The 10,048-nt window shown below is 41.7% G+C and overlaps 1 protein-coding gene across 3 annotated transcripts in view; it reads right to left on the bottom strand.

The window, feature by feature from the left end:
• Positions 1–10,048, bottom strand: part of zyx (zyxin) — a 13,996-nt gene extending 3,948 nt beyond the window's left edge. Inside the window, exons 1-5 of one of the 3 annotated variants that reach the window (XM_031852726.1) lie at positions 9,796–10,048; positions 3,731–3,966; positions 2,508–2,758; positions 1,572–1,667; positions 189–752 (exon numbers count right to left, since the gene is read on the bottom strand). In XM_031852726.1, coding sequence (XP_031708586.1) covers positions 189–752; positions 1,572–1,667; positions 2,508–2,758; positions 3,731–3,953 — 1,134 coding nt within the window. In that variant the 5' untranslated portion in view covers positions 3,954–3,966; positions 9,796–10,048. Of the gene's footprint in view, positions 1–188; positions 753–1,571; positions 1,668–2,507; positions 2,759–3,730; positions 3,967–9,284; positions 9,768–9,795 lie in introns of those variants that run through there. The other 2 variants (XM_031852725.1, XM_031852727.1) reach the window with 2 other exon arrangements.

Raw genomic sequence — 10,048 nt, 5'->3', positions numbered from 1 at the left:
TGTTATTTACGATTGAGCAGTTTACCTTTTATTTAAGGATTTTTACATCCAAAGAACACAAGTTCAGGTCCAGAATTGCATATTTCTGATCCGACGACTATAAACTAAATTGTTTGTACTTCCTGTTCCTTTCTACTGTACATGCAATGCAAAGAGTGTCACTTAAGTGAAATAAAACTGGAACATACTGTTGATGCAGGAGGAGTTTTCATTGGCTGGTTAAAAGAGGCAGGGGGAGATGCCACCATCATCTTGGGTTGAGGAGGAGGCACAGCAGCAGGAGGGTTTTGGTTTGCATTCACCTGACTGGCAAAGGGGGAACTCTTTATGTGATTAGAGGCCGGGGCAGCTGCCATATTGTTTGGTAAGGTAGGAGGTGCAGGGGGAGCTGCAGGAGGTGGAGGGAAAGAGCTGCTGGCAGATGGAGGGGAAGGTTTTGGTGCAACACTGATTGGGGCGGTGTTCTGGTTCAGGTTCTGGTTCAGTTTTTGTGCCAGAGAGGTTGATGACGTTGCCGTTCTCCCTCCGAAGCCAGACTTCGGGGCCACAGCCGGGGCCTTAGCTAACGGCTGAGGAGCAGAGTTGTGATTGGCTTGTCGGTTTGTTCTGGCTTTGAGTTCTTCTGCCCAGGGTGCTGGTGGCGGGCGGTCTCCCATCTCAGGGGGTGGGAGGAAGGAGAGCGCTGGTTTAGGAGCGGTCGGAGGAGGAGCTGAAGGCTTGGGTGCTGGCGCTGAAGAATACTGGCTCGGTAACTGCGGAAAAAATGAAGACGACGTCAACAATAAACAACAAATACCCTCAAAACCTAGCACACAGTAAATGTCAATGCAAGGCTATTCTATACAAGCATTCCGTTTGTTCTAAAACATAAAACCTCCATTTACTATAAAGTATTACTCAACAGAAGGACGTAAATATCTCGTGAATAACATTGCACGCTGAAATGCTGCAAGCAGACACATTTAGTATATTGAATGAGGTACTTTGATTAAAGTAAACATTAGAAGCGCTCCACAGTTTGCGCTTATCAGAAGTGCTTCATCTTTCTGACGTTTATTTTGCGGTTGTGAGCCAACATTATTCTGCCATGATCCAGAACCTCCCAGTTGGATAAAAACACTCTCCATTTATGGCCCTCTCACTGGGTCTCTGGCAGCACACTCTGGTTCCATCACACGCTCGTGCTCTCCACTCAACTCTGTGTGCATCACTCTCTCCCTCTTTCACTCCAAGTGTCTCCTCTCTCTGTGTGAATCACCAGCTACCTCACTTTTTGTTTTCTCTTCCAGTCTGGTGTGCTGCATGTGCAGTTCACTTATCATTGAGCTTTCAACCTGAACAGATGAAGAGACACGAATGAAACCAAACTGGCATCTCTCCATACTATATCCACTGATCTACCTACCTTTCTTTCTGTCTTCCCTTTGCTTTATCCGACTCATTCTCATTTCCTACAATGCGGCTCCTGTGAGTCAAAGCTAGCTGATTTCCCCTCTCATCCCTTCTTCATGTATCTATTCTAATGTCTTGTGTTTGTTACAGTGTGTTCTCCATCCCTCCATGCTTTGTACCTTAGGGTTGAACGGTCCCCTGGTCTCCATCTCAGACAGCAAGCCAGTTAGAGAGTCGAGCTGTTGTTCGAAGCTTGTCTGCTTCTCCACCAGCCTCTGGCAGAGGAAGACAGAAGACGGTCACAAAATGTACATTTATTTACACAAGTAAAGTGATCACAAAGGAGGATGAGTTCAAGAATAAAAAGGTGGATGATGATGATGCACTGCTACAGACTGTAGGTTATGTTTACATATCCTTGTTCGATTAGGACTGTTTGGTTCTTTTATTTATTCCAAAATGCAGAATGAAAAAAATCTGGTGCTTGCACAATTACTGGAGTGGAAAACCCAGAATGAAAGAATTAATGATAAACAAAGAAACTCAATGAAGTGATTAATGATGACGATGAATAAAATAATAATATTAGAGTTTAATTTCCCTGGTTTGATGAAAGAGAATACTAACTGCTCAATTATTACATTTTGGATTCATTGGCTTGTTTGCAGCTGTTTTAAACATAAGGTATACTCCTATTTTCATCCTTGCCAGGCCATTTTTTTATCTTCAACTTTTTAACGGTGACTAACAATATCTAACTCAATACATTGATGCCTCTATGGCCAGACAAACTAGCTGCAATTGATGAATTCCTACAATTAACATCTCTACTATAAACCTTTCGTGGGAAGTCTAAAAACTATACGCATGAATGGGCAATAATCCAGTTAGATGGATGAAACAGGGTGATTTACCCCAGACTAATGCTAATATCATTTGGGGAAAATCTTAAAAAACAGTCCGTGGACTCATTATGGTCCCACACCAATGTCCTCCAGTGTCCTAACTGATAATCAAATTATCCTGAAATGGAGTTACATGCAGCTAAAAGAGGAAACATGCAGACAGGCAGAGCAACTTTAGCCTAATTTGGTGAAGATGCCATCGGGACTCACCTGTGAGTTTCCAGCAGCATTGGGAATACTGGTACCGGAGGCAGGGAGAGGTGGAGGTGGAGGGGGTGGGGGAGGAGGGGGAGACGGGCAGGAGGGCGGACAGTCAATCTCCTCGGGGGGAGCTGGGAGGGGCAGGTCGTCTGCTACTGGAGGTGGAGCGGGGAAGGCAGGAGGGGAGGTGGTTTGGCATTCGGGGGGAGGGGCTGGCAAATCATCATCCAGAGGAGGAGGAGGAGGAGGGGGCGGGAAGTCTGACAGAAATGAGGAGGGTTGATTGGTTAAAAGCTGTGACGTAGAGGTTCTCTTTATATTCAAGTTTGTACAAACCATCCAGTCCGGTTTTCACTGTCAATGATTTATCAGATATACTGATGACAACATCTGTTTACAGCAACAACAAACAAACAAGGCAATCAAATAAGAAGCTGTGGGGAGGATTGAACCCGTTTGGAAGGTTTTTGAACTTTAGCTGTTCCACTGATGGCTTCTTAACGTTACATGTCAAGCCAAGTCCTGCCGGTATCTCCCCCCCATGTTTCTCTGTATTAAAGGTGCCATAAAGGAGTTTTCTTGTAAACAAAGAAAATGTGATTTTTTAGTGTTTCTTACTAAAATGCATTGTGTGTATTCTTGAGCTCTAACAAACATGTTCAATGCATTTTCTCCCCGAAAAGTTATTTGGTACATTTTGTGAAACTAATTATTATTATTTTTTTAAATATTTGACACCCTGCACTGTTTACATACAACCCATAGCAGCTGGAACACTGTGCAGATGTTTCCCCATGCACGTGTGCAATCCAAACTAAACAGGGGCCCACTTGGTTAAAAACAGACCTCCATCGCTCTTCTAGTGGTCAACAACTCCACAGGGTAGCTTTAATTTGGTGTCCGTGATTTAGACCAGCTCAGACATTCTCAAATTCACACCAGTAGTATCATTCTGCATACCTCGAAAAGTAAAGAGTAAAATCCCCCAATTAGCAAACTGGTGTGACACTTTAAACCATCTAAGACAGGAATTACGGTACAGTGACGTAATGTCTCTGAGAAAACTCATTAAAATGACAGCACCACACAATTGATGTGTTCTATTATATACTCGACTGTGAAGCTCTGCATGCGTTAGCGTAACAAGCAGCAGGGGGTGGGACAGGGAAGGGCTGCCGACTGAGAGAATATAACTTGAGACTGACACAAAATAACATAAACAACGCACATACCATCACAGAGCGACGGGGGCGGCGGAGGCAGATCTCCCACTCGACCAATCACAGCTGTGCCTATTGGCGTCGGTGATGGAGCGGAGGGAGGCGTCAGACTTTTGGGCCGTGGTGGTGCCACAGAGGCAAACTTCTTTGGCTGGTTGTAGAAAGTCGGGGTGGTGACTTTGAAGTTCAGAGAGGACGTCACCATCAATGGCTTGCTGCTGCTGGAGTCCTCCATTTTGCGTATTTATCTGAGGATTAAAAACAAGAAACATTATTGTCAACAGTTAAGACGCCGCAGAGGAAAATATTAACTCTGATATAAGCGGTTGTTTTATAACAAAAAAGGTATGAAACAGGTTGCAGCGAAGTTCAAACAACTCCAGACTGATGAAATCAACATTAAATCAGCTGACTGAAGTCAAAGGGCTCGCATTCCTTGGAAGCCGGTTGGGTTTTATTGCTGGAGAATTACTCAAAAAAATAAAAGTAATAAATCTCTGGGAGAACATTTTTCTTTACTCCCTTAAGTTTCCAACTTTAAAAGTTGCAGTTACTTTCTAAAATTGCAGTTTGATTGATCCAATGTGTGCATATTGTTTCACATTTCCTGTTAGTAAGAAACATTAACTTCTCCATTATCAACTGCCAAAACAGTACACTATGCAGATTGGTACCTTTTGTATACTTTATAACCGGGACGCAGCTGTCTCGACCGCTACGGTCCAACAAAAACTAATTAAAATGGAGGTTTACTGCGGCTTGCAGGATCTCTTAAAATGTAGTATGGACTTCACCATTTCTGGATTTAGTGAAATAGCAGTAAAAAAGAAAAGAAAATAACAACCACTAGGCATTCTGCAAATCCAGTATTACTCTTTAAACACAAAAGCTTGGTGCACAGTGGAATGAGAGAAACGTGTGTGAACACTTCCTGAGGCCATGTATACAGAGCAGACATAGTGCCACTCCCAGATGCCAGAGACGACTCACGATATGTAACACACGGCTGTTTACTGTGACATGAAATAAAGTCGTGTAACAGGGAGACCAGTTGGAAGCCGGGACTATAGCAACTACCGTAACCTTTTCGTGTGAGGTGCGTCAAAAAGAGGACGAGCTCAAATATTTACCTCACACATGTTAGTGGTTAAACAAACGTTACTTCAGTGTCTCTACTGAGATTCTTCGCAGAGTCTGAACACATTTCTCTGAAGACACCCCGGCCCCCCCCGACACATGAACTTCATTCAAAAGAACGGTTGTTCTTTCTGAACCCCTCCACCAACACACTCACACTCACACTATTCCACCCCAAAGCTCTGAAATAGTTGCATCCTCATGATGATAATACACTGTGGAAATGATTAACCGCGTCAGTGTTCGGCCTACTTATAACAGACCTTTAATAGGTTGTAAAAGATAAATGTCATGCAGCCACAACACACAACCTGTAACAAAATGAGTTACAGACAGGTGGAAAGAATTAACAAATTGGAGCTGACATTTTCCAGTGAACAAACAATATGTTATTGTGTCTTTGTTGTGTGCCATTTATCCTCTTCATCCTAATGAAGCTTACACAGCATTGATACCTCCATACATGTCATGGTTACCAAAAAAGAAGAGTGTGGGACTATTTTCTCAGTGAACTTTAATTCAAAAGTCAATAAATGTTGAGTCATTGTTTTGGCTACGATAATAAAGCTCACTGGAAAAAAAAAAAAGATGAAGGTTGTACTTGTGTGTCAAGAGCTTTCTTGAGATATCTTAAATATTTCTCTCTACTTTTCCTTAAAAATGGAAAGTAAAAGACCTAGTATGTTGATAATGTCGCCAATGTTTCCTCTCAACACTACAGAAATATGATCCCTTAAATATAAAATATTGTGAATACTGAAATAACTGAAGAACATTTTTGTATTACCTCAGGGCTTTGAAATTGACTTCTTCTATTTAAACATATTGTATCTTTGCCTGTGCACATGTTGCCAAGTAGTTCTCCAAAAGCCTGAGAAACATCTTTGTTTGCACCGTGGGTAAACTGTACATCAGTGGTTTACACCATTTATGTATAATTGGGCTTACATTTGGGAAAACAAACCTTCCAGGAAGAGATCAGACCTGACACAGCCTTGAAAATCCCCATGCAGGCTGACGTCCTCACTGACTAACTGATGGTGAAAGTGTTTCATCCTCATTCCACTGTGTTGGGACACACAGGCAACGCTTCAAGTTCTGACAAAACAAACAACCCAGAGAGCTCACGAAAGCATCTCTGGTGCTCATGACATAACCAGCTACTCTGATGACGAAGCAGCGAGACCCTTCCTCTTCTGCTTTTTGGGTTTGCTTCCTTTACATTTTCCACAAAAACTATCTTGTACATATTGCTAGTGCGCCACTGGTTGAGCTACCATGTGTCTAAGGTAACTTTAACTAGGTCTTTATTTGCATGAATATAATTATTTGTATGCATTTGTTTCATCAGAGAGCTCTATGTGTGTATGTAGAGTATGTAATATCCAACATAAATAATTCAGAAAATTGCTGCATGGATCAATAAGGGAGATGGTGAGGCATTGATGGAGATGCAAAGTTTTCTGGTTATCAACGTTCTGCAGGCACACAAAATAAAATACCAAACCAAAAAGAAAAGAGAGAAAGGACAGGTGTTTTCAGTCTTTTAGAGAATAGCTGGCTACTCATTATTCTAGTATCAAGGCCTACTTCAAGTTGAATGGAGTAGACACTTAAAGCAAACACAGATTGACCGGTTACAGTGAAGATAATGCTCTTGTCTTTAAATAAGGTTTGCAAGTCTGAAGTACTCTAAGCGGAACACTTGGATTTATAATGGCTTTCTAAAAAAGGAGGAGTGCTTGACAAAGGGTGGATATAGACTTGTGATTTAGTATTTTCATTACAGTACTTTAGCTACATTGTTTCTAAGAGACAATATGCAATAGTCCTCTCAATTATTCAACAGTGATGATAAACTTGTGGTCAGGTTCCATCTGGTCTTGAGGGGTTTAATACGGCGAGATCAGCTCCACGTTGAACTCCACACATCTTGAAACCTGATCCTTGAGATGAGCGAGACCCTCGTCTAAAGGGAATATTTGGCACTACACCTCAATGACACCATTTTTTTTTGTTTGTTTCCCTCCAAACACCCTCTCTTTCTATATATATATATATATATATATATATATATATATATATGCTAGAATTAAGCTCTAGCTCACTCTCACAATCATTGTGTTACATTTAGATTGGGCCCCAGCATCAATCACACACTGTACTCTGTAGTTTTTGAACTTTGTGTAAACTCCGCATGGCTAGACAGCTTTTTAGAGGCTAGGAAATTGGTTCTCAACACCGGTTTGGGTACTACAGCCTAGTTGGGTTTTCATTCCATCTTGTCAGGGACTAATTTAAAACACGGCACCGAGGGTAAATGTAATCAGCCGAACAACCTCGAAGGATATAAAAACCTAGCGTGGCTGGTGCACTCATCAACATGATTATAGAATCACTGCTCTAAGCATTTTAAATCCCATATGGGCTACTAAAAAAAACACAAACAAGCAAAAGTTTTAAAAAAAACAGCTCTTTTTGAGCCACACTTTCTAATATCTTTGTGTGTTGTCTCAGCGTTGATACGTTTCACATGAACACCCTCTGAAGGCGTAGACTACGTGATACAGTGGCTGTTAATGGGGAGTTAGTTTACAATGCTTTTCAAAGGGAAACTGTTTAACTCAGCTGTGGTTCATTACTTTGAGGTTATAGGGGAACTACAATTGGTTTATATACTGTGATGCTGCTTTTTAAAAGGTCATAAATGGAAGCATTGTAGTATGGTGCCTTAACTTAAATCTTCCCCACCAACATTAGCTACAGTATGTCTTCATATAGTGATATTTTCATTAAGTACCTCTATGCCCACATAAATGATGTCCCTTTTTTTTTTTTTTTTTTTTAAACAACACTGGCAGAAATAAAGCTCCTACATCAGCAATAAGCTAGTCACTGCCCATCAATACAAATAATAAAAACAATGAAGAAATACAAATAAAAACAGAAATTTAATTCCACAACAAATCTGGTAGGTACCCTAACAGTTAAGAGAACCTGAATTCCTTACAGTAACTAACTTCTTCCATGTCTGGTCAGTCATTGTATCAGTGACTAGTGTGTTGTTGATGAAACTCATTGTTCTGATGTTAATAGCACACCCAGTTTCTGGGAAAGCGTGTCTAGGCCGAGGGTCACTAATGCGGAGACAAACAACCCCTTTGAGTCCAATCTTACAGGTCACTGGACACGCATTGAGCACCAGTGTTGTGCTCCCTCTCAGACTACAGTTAGATGGCTGATTGAGCGGGCAACATTTAAAAAAACAAAAACGGGTAATAACGTGAGCGAATGGGTCCGTGTCAACCAAACAACCTCATCTGCTTGCACTACCATTACAGTAGAATGAAGAAGGATCACAAGACAGCAAGAGACAAAATCAAAGAGCAAGACACGCAGCGATTTGGGGCCCTAAAATAGCTGGTGTTTTGACTCATGGAGGCTACAATTAAGGAAGGATTCCTCATCACCCCAGTCATAAACGGTAGCATACATCCATTCATTAGTTATCTTCATTCACAGATTTTCATTTGCCTCACCCATTTACTGAGGTGTGAGTGAATATCATCCCAGTCTTTTCAAAAAGAAGCACCACACTAACCTCAGGCTAAGTTATTCTTAAATACAGATTATTGTGGCCTTGAGTTGAGTCTTATCTTATGGAAAAGGCACATATGAGAGGCGACGCACAGCTGTGTTTCTAACACCGATAGAAACAGGATTTCTTACAATTGTAGAAATGCTATGCTAAAATGGCCATAATTCTAACCATCCCAACATCCTTTATTAGTGTTCAGAGCTGTGGCAGATATCTTCGCATCCTCTCATTTATGACATGATGAGTCCCAGGTAGGGTATGAATATAGGCCATGCAATGGGGAAGGAGCCTCATTGGCCTCCTCAACATGGGCACAACTGAACAGTAAACATCTGATAGCCTGATTTGTTTTTACTTGGCACTATCAATTAGTCAAACATACCGTACCTGGGTGCTCCACCCACCTTGACACTGATTAGCCAATGCTTTAACAACTGACAGCAATGGCTGAGTGGTCACAAACACAGCAAATGAAGACAGACAGCTAGGTTTAATCAACACAATAATAATTCCATTTCTAGTGACGTACACAACAGCAAGATGTCGCACAGCTAGCTATAAACTCGCTAGCTATGTGGCTGAGAGAGCAAATTCAAAGTTCCACGTTAATGCTAGTTATTAAACGTTAGCCGTTAGGAATATCGAACGTCGACAGCGTTCGAAAATCGATGGTTGAATGACAAGTGACCATCACCTGAGAGTCTGATGAGGAACCAAACGTTAACGTAACATCATGGGGTACGTTAGCTAGCTTCCCTCGCGCACACCCCTACCATTCCTTTAGCTTTGGTCCGTTTGTTTCGGTGACTAATACCGCCCCGTTTTTCTTACCTCATATGGCAAAGCAGACGGCTTCTCGGTGCTGTCATCAAGTTTGATATCAATGCTGCTCTCTGAATTAAATAAAAGCCACCAGCGTTTGCTAGCTGATAGCTAGCTTTGTCAACTTTTTACACTGGACTTCCTGTTGGAGCTTCCGCATAGCCAGTTCCTTATCGTTGGTGTCCATCAGCTGGTGTAGCAGCCTACAGTGCAATTCACATTCACTATACGGCCTCTCAGCTCAGAGAAACAACGGAACCCCACCTACTGAGAGCTATCTTTCAACTTCAGTCTGCAGTAATATAATGAAATTTAATAAAAAAAAACGCTGACAGATCAACACTAGACATCACAAAGAGTCCATTCCCTGAGGTGTTAACTGCAGTCCAATTGATTGATCAGTTTATCTGCGCTATCATGACACTCTACCTTATTCGGTAACCTGTGGCAATAAAAATCAAAAAGTAAGATATGAGATCTGCTCCTATTACCCCGATTCACAGCAAATACAATTACTTACCCTGTTAATACAGCTGCAATGTGTGTATTTGTCCTTCCCCTCTTCCTTGTGTTCTTCTTTTTCTCTCAATCCAGGTTGAGTAAGAGTTTGACTGTAATGGTAACTTCTCTTTCTCGCTTCCCCTCTCCAGCTATTAGACCCTCCCCCTGTGCTTTTCAGTCTGGAAAAGGAATGACACCATCCTTCCAAACAAGTTCTCTCTCGTTTTACTCAGGAGTTGTGTATTACTTTGCAAACAGCACCTCTCTCTCTC

This window comes from Anarrhichthys ocellatus, unplaced genomic scaffold, assembly GCF_004355925.1.
Source record: "Anarrhichthys ocellatus isolate YVR2014 unplaced genomic scaffold, GSC_Weel_1.0 scaffold13, whole genome shotgun sequence".
Taxonomy (NCBI): domain Eukaryota; kingdom Metazoa; phylum Chordata; class Actinopteri; order Perciformes; family Anarhichadidae; genus Anarrhichthys; species Anarrhichthys ocellatus.
The sequence above is the reverse complement of the archived record's forward strand: the minus strand, read 5'-3'. Positions and strand labels throughout refer to the sequence as shown.